The 20,109-nt window shown below is 37.2% G+C and overlaps 1 protein-coding gene across 6 annotated transcripts in view; it reads right to left on the reverse strand.

Annotated features, from left to right (window-relative positions):
- The window catches only part of snx29.L (sorting nexin 29 L homeolog), a 290,583-nt gene that overhangs the window by 229,915 nt on the left and 40,559 nt on the right, over nucleotides 1-20,109 (reverse strand). For 5 of the 6 annotated variants that reach the window (XM_018236316.2, XM_041575891.1, XM_018236317.2 and 2 more), the window contains exons 12-13: nucleotides 12,801-12,864; nucleotides 10,775-10,903 (exon numbers count right to left, since the gene is read on the reverse strand). In XM_018236316.2, the coding sequence (XP_018091805.1) occupies nucleotides 10,775-10,903; nucleotides 12,801-12,864 (193 nt within the window). Of the gene's footprint in view, nucleotides 1-2,849; nucleotides 3,670-10,774; nucleotides 10,904-12,800; nucleotides 12,865-20,109 lie in introns of those variants that run through there. The other variant, XM_041575894.1, reaches the window with a different exon arrangement.

A 20,109-nucleotide genomic window follows, 5' to 3' on the forward strand; every position in this document is an offset into this window, starting at 1 on the left:
TGTTATGCAGTTGCCCTACCTATGGTATATATATTTTTTATTTTTTTTCCCAATTATTCTAGCCATGCCAGCAACTACATAAAGTCACATAGCAAAGCTGATGGACCACACTTCTTTAGTAGGCTCTAAGTGAATTTAAATGAATCACATAATGTAAAGACTAAGGCAAGTGATAAAGACGGATAAACCAGGTGTGTACAGTTTACAAAATGCAAGTCAGAGGTTGAGTTAACCTCTTAAATACACAGGGAGAAAAAGTGATATCATGGATATTGATTTTTTAATCAGTTTAGTGGCTACAATATCTCCCAAGGGGCAAATATCACTTCGTATTTGAAACATATAATATAAACTTCCTTCTACACTGATAAGTGTAGGTCTGCTGCCAGCATGCAGGGAAGTAACAGGACCTGCAGTTTGAGCTTCAAACCTTGCATTTCCAGCGATGAGTGACATTGCTGACTTTTTACATGTTACAACTTGTAATAAATCTATTAAAAATTTAAACTGGCCCATCACCGAAATCACAGTCTGGACACAACTTAGACAAGAGATAAAGGGCATACTCTAAGCAGATATACCGAGGTACATCCTTAAAAAATATATGTATTCTGGTCATGAACATACTGCAGAAGGAATTATTTTCATTTGAAATAAATCTCAACATATCTCAAAACATATCCAGTGAACTGAATCACTCCATCAGTTTCATGTGCCTTTGAAAATGTCCTACAGAATTACATTTCGCTATAAATTTTACCTGTGACATCAATATTGTGAATCTCACAGACAGGAACACCTGTTATAGCGCCTTGAAAAATATAAGCTTTGAAAATTGTTGTTGTAGAGTAAGTGGCAGTTTAAAAGAAATCACTCAGAGGTTCTAACCAGATCATCTGCAATACATCAAAACATGACATATCTATAAGAGTTCGGCTATGAAAGATAAAACAAGACGAAAATCAGGTAGAAAATACATTGACACTGGTCAATCCCTGTAGAAAGAACTGGTTTTCAGTTAAATACCCCCATGGAGTTTTTTAAACAGAACTCTCTAAGCAGTGTTGTTGCTCCTTAAAGAAAGGGTGGATTTTAGAGATATCACTGTCAAAGGACATTAACTTATTTTATTGGCAAGTTACTTTCAAACACAAAAGAAAGATCTGATCACAGCACAAACTCTTCTAAACAAAACTTAAAATGCAAATCAAAAATAACAAAATTGGCATGTAAATGTCAGAAAATACATCTAAATGATCCTTAAAAGCGTCTTTCTTCAGCTCAACCTTAACACAAATGTAGAGAACTGTGAATTTATCTTTAGTCACAAATAGTACACCAAATTTTTCTTCATGAAAAAAAGATCCTGTCATTATTTATCAACAGATTTCACAATGGACTGTAGCGGAGCGGTTTGATTTGTTTATAAATGACCTGGAGGTGGGCATTGAAAGTACTGTTTCTAGTTTTGCTGATGATACAAAATTGTGCAAAACTAGAAGTTCAATGCAGGATGCTGACACTTTGCAGAGTGATGTCTTGTATGAAAAAGGACATTAACTCAAGAGATGAAAACATAATTTTGCCTCTTTATAGGTCCCTGGTTAGGCCTCATCTTGAGTATGCAGTGCAGTTTTGGGCTCCAGTCCTTAAGAAGGAAATAAATGAGCTGGAGAGACGTACAACTAAACTGGTTAAGGGGATGGAAGATTAAATTATAAGGGTAGACTGTCATGGTTGGGGTTGTTCTTTCTGGAAAAAAAGCCACTTGTGAGGGGACATGATTACCGGTGGCGTAACTGGATTTCACGGGGCCTCACAACAAATTATTTTTCAGGCCCCCAAAATGTCTAAAAGTTGACCTTTTTTACCAATTTTTATTGAAATTGTATATGCATTAGGGCCTCATGGGACCCCTATACCTGCTGGACCCCCCTACAACCACAGGGTTTACTTCCTCTATAGTTACGCCCCTGATGATTACTATTTACAAGTACATTAGAGAGCCTTATAGACAGATAGCAGGGGGACCATTATCCCATAAAAAAAATCAATGCACCAGAAATCACCCCTTTAGACTAGAGGGACATATCTTTCATTTGAAGCAGCGTAATTGGTTCTTCACAGTGAGGACAGTGAGGTTGTGGAATGCCCTGCTGGGTTTTGTTGTGATGGCTGATTCTGTTAATGCCTTGAAGAGTGACTAGGATGATTTCTAGGACATGCATTATATCCTAGAAATCATGTGATACTAAAATCTAAAATTATTATAGATATTGCTATATATTTTAAATATGAGACAGGAAACAAAAACTTAGGTCTTGCTCAGAGGTCTTAGGTAAATCAAGGTGAGAATTTATTCAGGGAGGTTGACGTTTCGCCTACCACAATAACCTTTATCCATAGATAAAGATAAGTTGATGGACTTTTGTCTTTTTTCAACCTAAATTAACTATGTTTTGTAAGGTAAGACACAAGTACAGTATGGTAAAGCCTACAGAGTATGGTTTAACATGCTAATTTTACATATTTGGTAATTTTCAGACCAAACTACATGATTTTTGATTATTACTATAAAGCTCCCCATAGACGCGACGATTCTTCTTGCCGAACGACCGATTTTAGGGAAGCCCGACCAATTATCGTGTGGTTAGTGGTATTCGAACGATCGTACATCTTACGATTTTTCGGCCGACATCTGCCGGGAAATTGATCGGCCAGGTCAAAAAATCTTTGTCGGTCCCAGTGCAATCTCTCTATGTTTGCAGGGCCAAGCAGGCAGCTCCCCTTTGTTTTCCTGGTAAATTGGTCTTTTTAGTTGATGGTAAATTCGTACGATCGTACGATCGTTCTGAGAAGATCGCGGTCTCACGATCAGGATCTGATCTTTTAAAAATCTCAACATCTATGTCCAGCTTTATGCAAGTGGACTGTTCGAAATTATTTCAGTGTTGGTCATGCAACAGGGAAAAGCAGAGCGACCAATACAAGACCTTTCATATACTGTAGGGAGCTCATGCTTTCACATAAGAAAACTTGTATATCCTCATCATATAAATTGTCAGGTCTGACTTATGAAAGTGCTGATGGTTACCCAATGTAGGGCCAAGTGTTCATGCTTTATGCAGTGGGAATGTTGGCTGGAACTTATCAACAGAAGTCATTTTTAAAATAATCTTGAACTAGACATGAAAACAAAACACCCACAATCCCATGAAGACAAGCAGTAGTTTTGTAGAGTTACTTGTAATATACGAGAGAGTATAATTTCCTTTAATAAAAATGCATGGTTTGTCTCACAAAAATATTTTTGTCATAATAACCTAAATACGAATGCATGCATGTTTTGCGCTATGGGGCTTCTAGGTCCTAGCATAATACGTTTATTAGTAAAGCATAAAGCTTTGTATACTGTTTAATAAACCATTTTCAGCAAATATAACACAAAAGTGTTAACAACTGAAATTGTTGAGTTTAGGAAACACAGTCCGGAGAAGCTCACTTTTTTTTCCGTATATTTAGAGTCGCGGATGCCCGTCTATCAGTGTTCCCTAAGAATCATCCAGAAAATTCCAAGTGACAGCATTCCAATTATTAAAATGCCCTTTCTGGCAGTTTTTGGGCACAAAGTAGTCCAGTATGTTTCTGACATCAGCTACTCCACTGGCACTGACAAAGAAATTGCAGAAAAGTGGTAAATATAATATATATATAGTATAACAGTACTTTAAATATTTCCAAAAAATAAAAAAAAGTGGTCTTACTACATTACATTTCTAGGGTAGGAATGTACATACAGCATGTTTGCACTAATGAGCTCTACTAAGAAATGGAATGGAGTCTCAAAATGGACTTTGAGCCAAAACGTACCTTAGCAACAATTAAAGCCATTTTGAGGTGAAACTGACATCTAGGATTCTCATAGCAACAGAAATTTTAAAATATGACAATCCTACAAAATCAAATATGACATCTGTGCAACAAGACAATTCAGCAATTCATGCAACTGTGCCTTAACTCTTATGGTAATTCAAAAGATGTTGTGCTTAAGATACAGCTGCGTCAATGTCGAAATGTAGATAGTTTCTATCTAGGATTCTTGTATAGGTATGGGACCTGTTATACAGAATGCTCGAGGGCTTGGAGTTTTCCAGATAAGGGATCTTTCCGTAAGTTAGGTCACCATTTCTCAAGTCTGCTAAAAATTATTGAAACATTAAATAAATCAGCACTCTCACTCTGCGGAATAACGTGACCTGTATAAAAGCACTGGGCCTGCGGCCTTGTGCTTTTATATGTTCATATTAGGAATGCCTTTTGTGGGAAATACGACTGCAAAAACTTTAGACCAATATATTATAAACAAAAATCTGACTATTCTTCTGTTGCAACCATATGGAAGCAGTTAGCTTGTGTTTGAATCTGGTGAAGAAATGCCCATACACAAGGTACAGTCCCATACATCTATACAGGAATCAGCACAATGCACACAAACATCTCTTTGGACAAAGAGGAGGAGAACTGAAGAACAAGAACACATAAATAAGTGCACTTCCTTCCCTTTCTAGGAAATTCTTAAAATTCTTGGCCAATTCTTGTAAATATCACCTACAATATGTTTTGTAAGTGATACTTCTCAGGTGGCTGTTACCAAAAAAAAAATGTGCAGAGAAGTGTTGCCGTGTTGTTGTATTATAAACTCAGGGAAATCCGCTGTAACTTCTAGTATTCTATATTTTACAAATTAACCTTTATTCCCTACCAATTCCAAAATAAATAGGTCTCACATACACCACACTGTCAGGTGGTAAGTGCTTAAGGGAAGTAACATAAAAATATTAAAGTTTTTTAAAGTAATAAAAATATAATGCAGTGTTGCCCTGTACTGGTAAAACTGCTGTGTTTGCTTCACTACTATTGTTTATATAAATAAGCTGCTGTGTAGCAATGGAGGCAGCCATTCAAAATGAGAAAAGGCTCAGGTTACACAGCAGATAAGCTCTGTAGAACATAATGGTGTTATCTGTTATCCACTATTGAACCTGTGCCATATAGACTTTTTTCAATTTCCACCATTGCTACACAGCTTGCTTGATAAAGGGCTGGTAAAGTCTGAAACGTAACCTTGCTTGAGGCACAAATAAATCACATTGTCTTCACTATATCAGAGTGCACTGAAATATATTACTTGGAATATACACTATCTGCATATACCATAACCTTGTACAGGTATTGGATCAATTACCTGTAAACCTACGTTATTATTTTGAAAGTTTAAAAATACAGTACATTTGTGTAATGTATTATATTACAGTACCATATGTGTCAGCTGTATAACTTTGAAGATATCTTCTTTATTTAAATATGTTAAGCTTAAAGGGGAACTCCACACAAACATAACTCAAGCTTTTTGAAAAGTAAACATCATTTCAAGCAACTCTGCAATATACATCAATTAAAAAATATGCAGACTTTTTATGATTTTTAATGGTTTGGAACAGTTCCCTAAGCCTAGCCCCCTGCACTTCTGCTCATCTGTCCGACTACTTTGCTGAGCTGACTGACTACTGTTACATTGTTTCAGCAGCCATCTGTCCTTAGCCTGCCTCCTCCAAACCTCACAATTCCTTGCACACGTGATTTCAATAAGGAACGGAACATCACATTGCAAGGCATTGTGGGTTATGTAGTTCCTGCATGCTGTCTGTAAGCTGTGGAGAAGTTGTTACAATTTGTAACATCAGTGTTTAGTCCCTCCTTCCCTGCGAGAATTTCAAATGATGAAGAAAGAGTAGAACTGTTAAACAGCTGAATTTCAGCATAGAAAACGGCATTTGTCCATACTTTTTGAAGGAATAGGTAACTGTGATGGGTATATTAGGGGTTTCTGTGTTATGTGGGCCTCAATCAAATTTTGGTTTGGAAGTCGGAGTTCCCCTTTAAACATACACTCCATTTTTTCTGTATTCAAGGGAACCATAAAAAGATTAACCTTTCCAGTGCACTGGGCAGTCATATGATATATCCAAACACATCTCTGTAAATTATCTTGCTCCAAAGACATTTAAAGGAAATTGAATTTGGTTTTCATTACCAGTGTTCACGTTAATGTTACAACTCATTTAATGTCTCGTAGGCGAGCAATGTTTTTCAATGAGCAGTATATATTGATGGCTGAAACCAATTAAAGGAAGAAAGACAAAAGAAATTGTGCTCTGCTACCAAAAAAAACTTATTAGGATTAGACTTATTGACTTTCTATAGCCCTTAATGGTTAAAGAGCATTTGCTGAGAAAATGCTAATAAAGAAAATGCAATTACTTCCTTTTTTGTCTCACAAATTTGTAATAAAATCCTCACTAAAAGTTCGGGTAAATATACTGGTGTTTAAATGCACATTTGTTAAAAACATTGCACTAAGCCTGCGGACCAAGAAAAAGAGATGCTTAATCTTGATTAAAAAAAAAGTACAGGCCAACAATTTGAAATCCCAGAAATATATCAACTGCATTTTACTAATCATAATTATACTAAGACTTGTTAGATCACCTACTAATATTCTAAAACTGTCTTTAGAAATTTTTACTATTTTCAGTTATTTACCAACCAATACCAAATAGTAAACGTATTAATCCATTACTCATACCCCTGTGAATCCCTGTTTATACCATAAAGTTCATTTATTACATGACGTCAGGGTGCAATCTGACTTTTTCATTGCACATTGAACCCTGCACTAGCCTAAATGAACTGCCATGTCTCTGGACTCCTTTTCAGAGCTGTAGGGGCAGGATGGAGCAATGATGCATCCCATAAGGGAGCAGCGAGCAGAGCGCAGCCAAACCCCAAGCAGCAATGAATGCTCTTCCATCCTGCTGTGCTTTGGGGTCACAGTAAATGACCCCTTATATGTTCCATGTTTGAACATGGGGTCACTGGGTTCCATATTTTTCACCATTTTTACCACTTCCTTTTGGTTTTACGTAAATCTTAAAAACCTTCTAGAACGGTCATGACCAGCCTACGTTCGGTCCCTAGACTATTTCAAGTGATTGTACAAACAAAGACCAACATTAGAAAATTGTTGAGATTCTAAGACACTATCAATTGTTGTTCAGTCACAACTTAACCTAAGTTTTCATATACAGGTATGGAACCCCCTTTTACAGAATCCTTGAGTCCCAAAGCTTGATGGACATGGGGTATCTCTGAAATCTTACAGCTTTACTAAAATCTATTACATTACAGTGCATAAGGCCGGAGGTATGTTTTACTAACGTGAACTGAAAGGAGAAGATAAGCCTACAGCCTGAAAATGCAGCAAAATTCTGGATTAGGAGCAGATTTCGTCAGATTTGGAAGTTGGTTGCTCGCTCCCTGGTATTCCAAATTTCTGAATATCAAGGAGAACAAAAACCATAGTTAGTGTTTCTGGAGAGCCCTCCCAAACCAAACCAGTTTGCCCCACTCACATCTGCCCTGTTACCTTTATCTGTTAAGAAAAGGCAGATAGCACACCAGTGTTAGTGGGCACCACTAAATCTTCTCTCGTCAGTGATTACACACACAGAGCATGCAGAGTTGAAACTAGGTCTAGGTTAGCTTCAATTGCACATGCTCAGTGTCAGAGATCTCTTACTGGAGAAGATTAAGCAGTCTGAGATGGCACCCCTCAACCCCGCTGCTCTATTCTGTTTTTTATTAACAGGTAAAAAAATGGACACATTTTATCTATGGTTTTTGATATCCTTTATTGCATGTTGCTTTATCCACAAAACTCTCGGACCCAAACTTCCAGATAATAGAGCCCAGTCTTGTATTTGCATAGTTTGAAACTACAGGTATCATCACACAGCACTGTAGTTAATATTACTGAGTCTTTCAGATCAAAGTTATTGGCCTCTAATGCAGAGCATATCAAATTATGTCATACCAAAATAACAGCCAAAGTACATTTGCTAATTTATCTAAGTCTCAGTTTCCGGAACAATGTAGAGTTTTGAAATTTTCCATGACAGAATTGATGGTAAAACTAAAATATATCTTTAAGCTGATCTTTCATTTCCAATACTTTCTTTATATTTTTTTTAACTCACATTTGAAGGTGCTTCACATTCTAACATGAAAGAATACCTTTGTGGTTAGTTGTAGCATTCGGCCTGGCCACTTGTTCTGTTGAATCTCTAACATTTAAGACTAAAGTTCATGACTTTTAACTTTATTCTGCTTTGTGTCAAGAAAACATTAAGTATAAAGTTCACTGCTTAGAACCTAAACTTTACAACACCACTAGAGACAAAAATTGGATCCTCAATGAGATTAGCACCGAAGCCAGAGAGTCAAAAGCAGTAATTCAGGAACACACCCTCCCAAAATGTATGTAATATAGAGCACATGTTGATGAATTTCATTGAGATACTTGCACACAAGCCCACTCCTGCCCTTAATGAGGGTGCAAATTGCATCCATCCTGGCTTTCTGATAAATGGTGCTCAAGTAAGCCTATGGATACTGGGGAACCCTGGAGCTACTGCTGACAGTTGCTCCACAGTATCAAAACACAAACAAAATTGTAGCAGACGAAACTCTGCTCTTACCCACACTGAGGCTGGAATAGTGGGAAAATCACTGAATTGTGGGGAAAAAACATGTTGAATTGCATCCTAAAATACACAAGTACACACTGCAATTATGATTATAAAAAACCAGTAAAGACCATTGAAATACAATGTACAATATAAGATTGTCAAGTTACTTTTATCATTTCTATGTTATACAAACTTATCTAATAAAGATGAAGCCATGATTAAAAAATATGAATGAGGCAAAGAAATGATTAAAGGAGACATATAGGATAAGTGAACCCTCTCCCTAATATTGTCGAGAATAATAAATAATATATGGTGCTGGTTTGACTTTGGGTTAAAAGCTTATATTATCTTAAATGGCCCCTTTATTGGAGCTCCCCCATAGAGCTGTAAAGGTCCCTGTACATGTTTCAAATCAGGGGTGGGCATGTCCTAATGGTCCTTGCCAGAAGCACAGTAGAAGGGGGATAGCCAATCACATCCCTGCAGTCACACAAGCAAAGACAGGTTTCAGTTCCCTATCAGGTCAGCCTAGCTGCCGATTGGTTCCTATCCTACAGTGCAATGTGCTCAGCCCTATTGGCTCCCATGTACAGCCTGGGAAAGGAGGCAGCAAAAAGTGTAATAGATGGGAGGGACTAGTTGGGTTTTTTATTAAATAAATTAGCCTGAAACACTATTTATTCTAAGCACAATCCTTTATATTTCAAAGAGTGTAACTGGCACATTCTTGTTTTTCACAAATGTCTCCTTTAATCTATTACCGTAGTGCAGTTTAGCGTGACCCTGGAAATAAGTAATGCAGCAATCTGCACTTAAAAAGTTCACAAAAAGAATATAACCAAACTGTTAACCATTTCCCTAAGAGTAGTTATCAAAAAATAAAAAACATAAACCTACACAGCATAGGAGCAGCTAAGTAGGTCTGTAACTGGAGCCTCCCACTCCCAGCTGCGGTGGGGGGTCTTGCAAGCCAAGCATACCTATCAAAAAATCTGCTTCCAAGGATCATAATGAAAGCTGTCAGATTCATTCCAATTAAGTTTACTGGCATAAATCTGACACACAGGGCTCAGCAAAACACCTCGATTTCACTTCACGAATGCACAGGTTTGACAGGTATTATTATCCTAATAACTGCTCTTAGAAGCAACTATCAGGGAAGTTGTTCCTATAACATATATACAGTTGTCAATGGCAATTTTCACTTTTTCTCATTTTTGTGTGTGCTGTTATATTTACATGGCTGTTTAAGTACTGTTTACTGTTAGCCAAGGAATCTGAATCAATTAACCAGACTTACAGCCACCTTTCAAGAGGTGTAGGGCTGGTAAATTAAGATATCATACTTGATTAAAAGTCATATTTCCAAGTGACGATTAGCAGGAATATATTGTGCTGTAGTAGCTTTCAAGAAATATGGGTTGAAGAGTGTGGATTACAGTCATACATTATTTGGCACAGAATATTTTTGCCCAGATTGATTCTAAATAAACCTGTCCTTTAGAGAGGTACCTACTACACAAGCACTTAAGTAACCTGGCTTTGTTCAGCCTGAGATAAACAGTTCCATGTCAGATTCCATGGCCAAGCAAAGGCTTCTCTAATGCCTATTCACAATAAACACTCGACAGATAAGCTTCAGTGTCAAGCTACTTTCAGGACTAGCCTGCTCCATAGCATGGCTGTAACCCCAGGAAGCTGAAGCACTGAAAATAAATCTCTGCACAGATGTTGAAAATGCACTGGTCTACACCTTTCCTAACCTACCCAAGACCAACCCCAAAACCAGCATTGATCCCAGCTGGTGCGTTTATATGCATACCCATTTTAGTTATGTTTTCACATAGCACCTTAAATGCTAAATGTCAATCTGTTTTTATTAGCACATAGCTGCATTATTTGGGAACCTTATGTGTTTTACAATAATGTCTTGCAATATGAGTTCAGGTATTGGATACTAGTCTGTAGAACATGAAGCTACATCTTCCCAATTCAAAGGGAATTTCCTTCTCTGCGATAGCTTTACCCTAAGGAACAGAAAATATGGTTTAAAACTTCCATTTAAGATGTTCCTTTTAATATACCAGCAATCAATCATTTTTTTTAACAAGGCTCAGTCATTGAACACGATGTGAAACATGGTTGAAACATGCTGGAATTATTCCCTGACTCAATTTTTCTACCTTGCCAATGCCTGGATCTTCGCTGTATGCCTCTCCTCCTGCTCCGACACTTTTCTCTTCAGGTTGTCAATTTCCAGTCGGAGTGCTGAAGAATGTTCCATTTCTGCATCAAGCAGGTTTCTCAGTGATCTGGAAGAAGAGAGAGCACCATCTGCCATGCCTCTCAAACATTTTGCATCCAACATACTGAAGTTACTTTATCTAGTTCTGGACACTAAAACCCCCCACAAATCTTTAATAGCAGAACAGAATGTACTGTTCCTTTCCTATTACTTTTAATTGCTTCTTTACAATGCTTAAAGGGAGCTCAGGGCTTCACTATGCGAGCTATAAATGGTCTGGTGGCCTTGAGGCCATGCTATAAAGGGCCAAAATTGTTCTGCTAAAAACTGATATCGAGAATCGTTTAAAAAAAATCCTAGCTTACTGTGATCATGTACAGCTTCATAATGGAAGGAACAGTTAGTGAGACCTAAGTACTTTTACAGAAAGATAAAGAAAATGTAGCAATGCTCAGGTTAAACATTCAAGGTATTGTAATCATCGCTTATGTGTTGACTCCAAATGCTTTTGCATGTAAAAAAAAAGCTTGCTGAGTTTATATGTGATTAATTGGGGTAGCACTCGATAGAAGTTTCAGATAACAGCTATTTTTGCAGCATAGTAGTGCATAGGACACTGATTGAATACATTTTTGAAGTAATTCCTAGAAATGTCAGTGTTTTGATTAGCTCTACAACTTACGATTCCTTCCAATTATCTACACACCATACTACCGCAACTCTTTTTAGGTATTATTATTATCCTTTATTTATGCTAAATATATTTGTAACCACATCAACTTTTTTCAAAAGCAAATTTGAATTCAATTGAGATTTTTAAATCTAAAAATGTATTTAAAATCAGCTTAATATTACCTATTGTAGGAAGAAACTTTACGTTTTTAAACGGGATCATGGGGACTTTTACCATAGTAGTTGCCAATGTTCTATAGCAGTGTTTCTTGAACTTTTTCTCTTGGAATCCATATTATATTTATAAATCAGCTTTGGGACCCACAAATTGTATGTAAATCTCTAATTTACCCTGTTTTATTGTAGAATACACTTTTACTGTATTTAAGGGGATTAATTTGACCCACCCTAAGCAGCATCGGGACCCATATTCAGGTCTGACACTTGCTTTTAGGTTGGGAAACTTAGCCAATTTATTATGCCAGTAAAAAACACAAGTATCAGCATTTCAGGGGGATAAAACCCCCAAAACTCTTCATACAGAGGGTTTGATATAATTTAACAGAATGTGTCCATTGAACCCACAGTCAGTCTACTGCAGTCATACCTGTCGGTTTGGGACCTAAAAATTGTTAGATCCACTTTACGTTTTTTCCCCCAAAAATAGTGAAGTGGTGCTAGGTTCCTGGACATACAGCAACACCCCATTCACAGTATGAAAACATAACATTTGTTATGCATCTTGTGAATTCCCTCATCACTACTCATGGAATTACATGGCATTATGTAATAAAAGACACTAACTTTGACCAGAAACAGTAACCCATAAAAAACCTACCAGCAGGTAGCATTTATTGGTCACTTGTTAAAAAGCAAATGTCTTATTGGTTGCTATGGGTTAGTGCACCTGGGTAAACTTGGTGCCTTTTATTACATATGGGGGTAAATTCTTCTGTGAAATGATTGGTAATTATAATGCTTTTAGCTGTTACTTGGATAATGCTGGGAGCAAAAGGCACTGTTTTCATTTACACATGACTTATTATTAGTCTTTTAGAAACAAGATTTAGAAATGCTAGACCAGCACTAAACATTACAACACATGAAAAACCTATTTAATGTGATAACAACAAAGGCTACAGTGACCTAATGGGGTTATATCTATCTGTCAACAACTAAAGCAACCATAAGTGCCTGCTTGTGTGCTCGGAAAACACCAGCCCATCTATAACAAAAACAAAAGGTTCCAGAAAAATGACATTAGTTATTTACAACACAATTACAGAACCTACGTATTCTGCTCTTCCAGCTCATCCTTTCTATTCATCATAAGTACGACAACTTGCCGAAGTTCATCTTCAGGAACAGAAAAGAAAAGAGTGGGTTTTTAGGTGAATAAATCAATGTCAAGATAAGAGCATTATTCAGAAAAACAGAGCAATTTGTTTATAATTTAAGTAATGATAAATATGGCATATTCAATAGTCTACAGTAATCTGTGATTATTTCCCAAACAATAAAAACAAATCAAATCTAAACTTGCATTGTAGGAAGGTCATGTAAATGTGCAATTTTTAACCTTATCTGCTGAGAGTAAAATTAGTCCCTCTATTTCAACATAACATATTCTTATGCTCTCCCAACCCCCTTTATTGTTATTGATACACTGTTTGTGGACACTCGGTATTATGTTGCAATTGCAGGGTACATTTTTGCACCTGGAAATAATGCAAAATGCAAATGGATGCAATTTACCAATGCAGATGCTAATTATCCTCTACACTGCTAAATTTCAAACAAGTTAAAAGTAGGCAACCCAATTATGCTGGGGTTTTACAAGGAAACAAATATAGGGCGCAGAGGTGAGGGAGTCCTTGTACTTACTGCCTGCCATAAGAGAAGGACATGGCTACCTTGTACCTGCCAGTGGTATGCTCTTTTTGGCATCCTTAGTGCTCTTGCACTTGCATCTAAAGCATTAATAAATAACCCTTCACATGTCATGTATTTAAATGAGGATGTCATACAAGAATGTCTATGGCGAGACAGTGGCCATAAAGTTGCATTTTGCACATGCACCTTCACTTCGGCAGTCATGTATTGCCAGAAGCAATCTATTATATGTACAGGTGTGGGACCAATTATTCAGAATGCTCAGGTTTTTTGAATAAAGGGGCAATTTAGATCCCCATACCTTAAATTTAAATCTGCTAAAAAAAAAAAAGTATAATATAAAATATAGTATATAAACCCAATAGGATTGCTCCAATAAGGATTAATTATATCTTAGTTATCATACAGGTATAAACCATATAGATATATACACATCATCAGAATGTAAATATATATAAATATATATATATTTATTAGGGATGCACCGAATCCAGAATTCGGTTCGGGATTCAGCCAGGATTCGGTCTTTTTCAGGAGGAATCCTTCTGCCCGGCTGAACCAAATCCGAATCTTAATTTGCATATGCAAATTAGGGGCAGGATGGAAATTGCGTGACTTTTTGTCACAAAACAAGGAAGTAAAAAAAAAATCCCCATCTCACCCATAATTTGCATATGCAAATTAGGGTTCGTTCGGTATTCGGCCGAATCTTTTGCGAAGGATTCGGGGGTTCGGCCGAATCCGAATACATACATACACACATACATACATACATACATACATACATCAGCAGAGTACCAAAATGTAAGCGCAATCAATTTACCATTAAAGGAGAAGGAAAGGTTAAAACTAAGTAAGACTTATCAGAAAGGTCCACCTAAATATACCAGTAAACCCTCAAAGTAGTGCTGCTCTGAGTCCCCTGTCAAAAGAAACACCACATTTCTTTCCTTCTATTGTGTACTCATGTGCTTCTGTATCAGACTTCCTGTTTTCAGCTTAAACCTCATTGCCCTGGGCAAGAGCATGCTCAGTTTGCTCCTCTTCCCCCCTCCTCCCTTCTCTACTGTAATCTGAGCCCAGAGCAGGGAGAGACTCAGGCAGGAAGTGATGTCACACCACATTAATACTGCAGCTCCTATCCTAAACAAACAGAGAGTTTCTAGAGCTTTTTACTCAGGTATGGTAAAACATTCTACAGAATAAATATAGCATTCTAGCTTGCACTATTGCAGCTAATCTATTGGCAATAAAATGCCTCCATAGCTTTCCTTCTCCTTTAAGTTATGATATCTTTATTAAACTGTTCATATATTTGAATTAAAGGAGAAAGAAAGGTACCCTGCACTTGGGGGTGCCAAATGTTAGGCAACCCAAGAGATTTTATTGACTTACCTGAAACCCCAGGCCAGTCCTCTTATTAGCAGAAAACTGCACCAGCCCGGGGTTATACCAGTGAGCACCACCATCAGGGCAAACGCATGCGCAGTTAAACCAAATAGCCGACTTTTTAGTTAAAGTTCAGCTTTTCGTTCTACTAAGCATGCACAGCCACAGGAAGGATAGAGGAAGACGGAAGAGGATCACTCAGTGGTGCTCACTGGTATAACGCCGGTGTTTGATGTAAGTCAATACAATATAGAGAGAAGGAAAGGCATCATGCACTTGGAGGTGCCAAATGTTAGGCACCCCCAAGTGATTGTATTGAATCACCTCAAACACCGGGGTTATACCAGTGAGCACCACTGAGTGATTTTAGCCTTTCCTTTTCCTTTAAGGTCTAAACTCACATTTTGATAAATCGACTCCTGATGTTACTTTTTTAACTAATCTTTCTTTTCAGGCCTCTCCTATTCATATTCCATTCTCTTATTCAATGCATGGTTGCTAGGGTCATTTGGACGCTCGCAACCAGATTGCTGAAATTATGAACTGGGGAGGTTCTGAATAAAAAGTTAAATAACTCAAAAACCACAAATAATAAAAACTGAAAACCAATTGCAAATTGCCTCAGAATATCACTCTCTACATCATATTAAAAGTGAACAACACATGGTAAAATTAGACAATCAATAAATCAGACCCTGTACTGGGTTATCACTTTGCAAATTTAGTGTGCATGTATGTGTGTGTGTGTGTGTGTGTGCGCATGTGTGTGTGTACACACACACACCAGAAGGAGGCTCACACTGTAAGTCCTGTGTAAGTCCTTCTGGTGTATACTTATCTTTTCGGGCTTTATTTGTACCCAGGCAACATACACTGCTATACGAGTTGTTTTTTTTGTTTTTTTATTTATTTATTTTTTTCTTTTTTAAATTTAGTTGATTCTCCAGAGCTGGGAGCAGAGCCTGGATACCCTAAATGCTTCTTTCATTGTTTTATATTGTATTTTTCTCACACTTTAAAAAAATATTATTACTAAACATACATACTGGCCATGGGGTTAGATAAGAACAATTAACTAAAAAACATAATATCACGCCTTTATTTTTAGTCTTCAAAATACTGAAGTAATTATGTATTTCTGATTTTATGCAAATCTTACTTAGCACGTCACTTCTCTAATTATATCCTTCATTTCCAAGACCCTATGTCACATCATAAAATATCCTATTCCTGGCTTACATTTAACTGAAAAGTTAAAAACAATCAGTTCTCATGGCACCCGCTTCTTGACTCCCTGCCAGCATGTGCAGAGTTTTGCTAAAACAAACCTGTTTCCCCCATGCTTGCTTGTCATTGTACATTGAACTCTGAGCTTATATCTAAAAGAACTGGAAGCCTCAGTCCTAAAAGTGCCAACACTGAACATTTGTTCATAATTGTAACTTGATGGCTATATAATAACCTACTCGTTGCCATAGATTAGTGACAACTCCTCTTAAGCACACTCATTTGCACTTTGACTGCAATACGTTTAACTAAAGTGCAAGGAGAGTGCAAGGAGAGGGGCTAATTAGTTTCTGTATTCTGGAACATTAACATAATAACAACAGACCCTCAGAATCTGAAGGGGGTCAGGTTAAAGAGGCACTCAAACCAGGTTCTGGATATGCTTCTACAGAACTCATAAAATATAATGGTACATTTCAACTTTCTACCATTGATTTTTCTGCAATCACATTCATCTATTTTTCATTTATAAGACAGAGCTTTTGAACAATAAAGCAGTGAACTAAAGGTCCAGTATATGGACAGCAGCCAAACTTCCTATAAAAATAATATCTTTACTTGCTCAGTTTAAAAACATCTGAGCCTTGTTACCTTACACTAACACACTTAATCGTAGACTTGTTTTGAAGCTGAGCAAAATAAAGATATTATTTTTATTAGAAGTTTTATTTTTGCTCTATGTAAAGCCTGGGAACACTTTGAGAATTTGCAGCTCCTTCCAGTTAGTTAAAATGAGGACTTGAGATGCTTTAAAAAAACTTTTCTTTGTTTGTCCTTGGAGCCGGGACCTCATCCCAATTGGGTATTGAAACACCCAAGCACTTTTACAACCCCAAAACCCATATGGCTCTGCACAACAGCAAGCGACACACTATATAAGCACCATAACACTCTTGTGTAGAATAACCACTAGCACCAGCCATGCTGGGAAGGGGGGGTGTCACTTTCTTGCTCAAAATCAAAAAATTCCATAAACTTACATAAGTGTGCCCAATGCATTTAGGGGCAAATTTTTATCCCTTCTCATTCTGTCTTTTCCCACTGCTGCCTGTTATATGCAAGAAAAACAGCAGCGATGTGGAATAGACACAGGGGAACATTTATTACATTAACACGGATTTTAAAGAACTGCTGACGGTAGCTGTTTTTTCCTCAGCAGCCACAGCTGTTTGCTAAACAGTAAAAGCCCATCAGGGAGCAGGGAGGAGGTTACTGCCATATCACTTGGGCACTCTCATTCCCTCACTTAGCACTGAGGTGTGATTCACCTTCCAATGACAGGTCAGTCGGAGAAAGAAATGTGACAAGTCCCATGACCTGTGTGCTAACACTGTTATATAGAGCTGCTGTCTGCTCCAAGAACATACTAATAATTTCAATTAATGCAGAGCCCAAAAACATGTCTTGGACATGAATGAAATGCCACATGCAAAACATCATGTCAATTAGGAAAGTGAAATGTGTCCCCTTTCTACCATGAACATTTTGAGAGAGATATATCCCAACAGCTTTGGGGCCACTGCTTTATACTTGGACATAAAAAAAATGCTGCTTTGTTACTCTGATTTATTTTCCCATATAAACATCACTTTTGTACAAAGAAATACTGTCGCTGAAGAACTCACATTGTAAAATTGTCGACTGTCTGGATGCTGGTTATATAATGATATAAACCAAAAGCAAATAAACCACACTCACAGGACTTTTTCATACAAAAATGTGGATAAATGGATGCACACCGGGATTTTTTTAAAAAGTTAAAACTCGATTTTATTTAAATACTTAAAACATGGTCAGGTCAGGACCTGACCATGTTTTAAGTATTTAAATAAAATCGAGTTTTACCTTTTTAAAAAAATCCCGGTGTGCATCCATTTATCCACATTTTTGTATGAAAGCACGTTTGGATAGCACCTGGGTTGGATTAACTTTTTCCTGAATGGTGTGCTGAGACCCAACTGGACATTATATATATATATATATTATGCAGCATTTTATCTTGTGGAAATGTTTTTTTAATACTTGAATAAATCAATTGTGAAAGTGTTGGATTTTAAGATCTGAAGTCCCTCTACTTTCTAGAGAATCTGTGCAGCACCCATTATAACAACCATAGGACTTCTAGTCTCAAAATCTATCACTTTCACTCTGGAATAAGATAAGGGACTGGATGCATTACACAGTCAACTGAAAGGGATATGGTTTGTCAAAGTGATGGTTTCCTTTCAATCTTTGGAATCAGGTATGTCTTTGTAAAGTAAAATACATTTATATATTTTTTCTGGATGTCCAGGTTTATGCACCTGTTCTACATAAGCCAGACTGAAAAAAACTCATGTCAAAAGGGTATATTTTCCCTTTAAAAACGTACACGAAAATAAAAAAAACGCAATAAATGTACAGTACATGTGTGCTTCTAATTGTGTGATCAAAGTTCTAGAAGTAAACTTGTCAGGTCATATAACAGTTACTTCCGAATTATAACTATTATATACTCAGTACTTATGGCTTCACTTGTCCAAAACTGCTCCTATGCATATAAAGATGTTACTTAGGAGGTCATTTTCTAACAAAGATTCCCAATTGTACAAAAGCAGTAATCCATAGTCTTCAATCAGCAAATGTCTTTGGCTGGTTCAAGTAACAAAAACATATGTCTGTGAAATTATGGGTTAGTGCATGGGAACGACTTTGCAGCTATGTTACTAAATTACAAAGGTCTATAGTATACTCTGGTTGTATACTATACATGGCTACAGGCCTGGACTGGGAATCAAAATAGGCCCTGCCATTCCAAGTTCACAGAGGCCCAAAGAGCCCCTACCAGCCCACTATATGGTAACTTTCTATGGAGCCATACAGCAGCCCCTCTGGCATTTGCCAGAACCCACAGATTGCCAGTCCGGGCCTGCATGGCTATATCCTAATGCTGAATATAAGTTGTATTTAATGGAGAGACAGGCTTTAATAAGCATCTCCTATTACACATGGCATTCCAGTGCAGTAAACCTGTTGATTTTTAGTTGTAGCTTGTAAACTCAATATCAGCATGAAAAGCATTGACTAGGACAGAGAACATTACTGGACCCTACAAAAAGTAGGAGTATGTCTCAAACATGCTACATATCTGTTGTGAGAACCTCTGATGATAAAGAGTTCTCCCTCTAGTCTATTTTCTTACCCTTACCAAAGTGATTACTTTAAGAAAGAGTGAAAGAAAAGAGATTAGTGGGAGAACTTTATCATCAGAGTTCCTCACAACAGATATGTAGCAGGTGTCCCTTGAACCATTTGTACAATGATTGGCTTTTACAGGATATATGAGCTTACATATTTTGGCACAAAGTATGATACCAAGACCTAATTTTTGTAACAATTATTCATAAAGGCTGGCAATCATTCTCATATTTTTTATGCAAATAATGTCTTTTTACTGTTTCTAGCAGCCGGTAAACTTCAGAAAAAAAAGTTAGACTGATCACTGGCACAGGGGTGTTTCAAGAAGATAGTACCTGATACTGGGCCGGTGGTCCAGTTCACTAAAAACTGCACCAGCCCAGGGTATTTCTGTAGACGCTCATCGTCATCATCTTCTTCCATACTTTGATTCATTCCAGGTAGCCACATGGGCAGCAGAGTGTAAAGGTGAACTTAGACCAATAACTCTACTGTGCAAGCACCTTCCTGGGCCAGAGAAATGAAGAAAGAAGAAAAAAAGATCGTAACAAATGAGTTCCTAAAGAAATACGCTGAGTCGTGAAGTTTTGATCGAACAGGAGTACTTCCCCCAGGATATCTGGTAAGAGAAGTAATAATACCTTTCCTTCTGATTTACTGGCTTTACAGCCACCTCTGCTTGATAATCATTCAAAATTAATATTCTGTTAATGTGCCTTAGCTCTGGGTTGTTTCCAGCATATTTGAATGTTTAACGTCTTCTTATCCGTCTTCAATAGAAAATACCCAGAAAATCTTCACCTTACACAAACAGTTTTCTTTAATAGTGGTGTTTGCAACCCTAGTGGCTTATGC

This window comes from Xenopus laevis, chromosome 9_10L (assembly GCF_017654675.1).
Source record: "Xenopus laevis strain J_2021 chromosome 9_10L, Xenopus_laevis_v10.1, whole genome shotgun sequence".
Lineage (NCBI taxonomy): Eukaryota > Metazoa > Chordata > Amphibia > Anura > Pipidae > Xenopus > Xenopus laevis.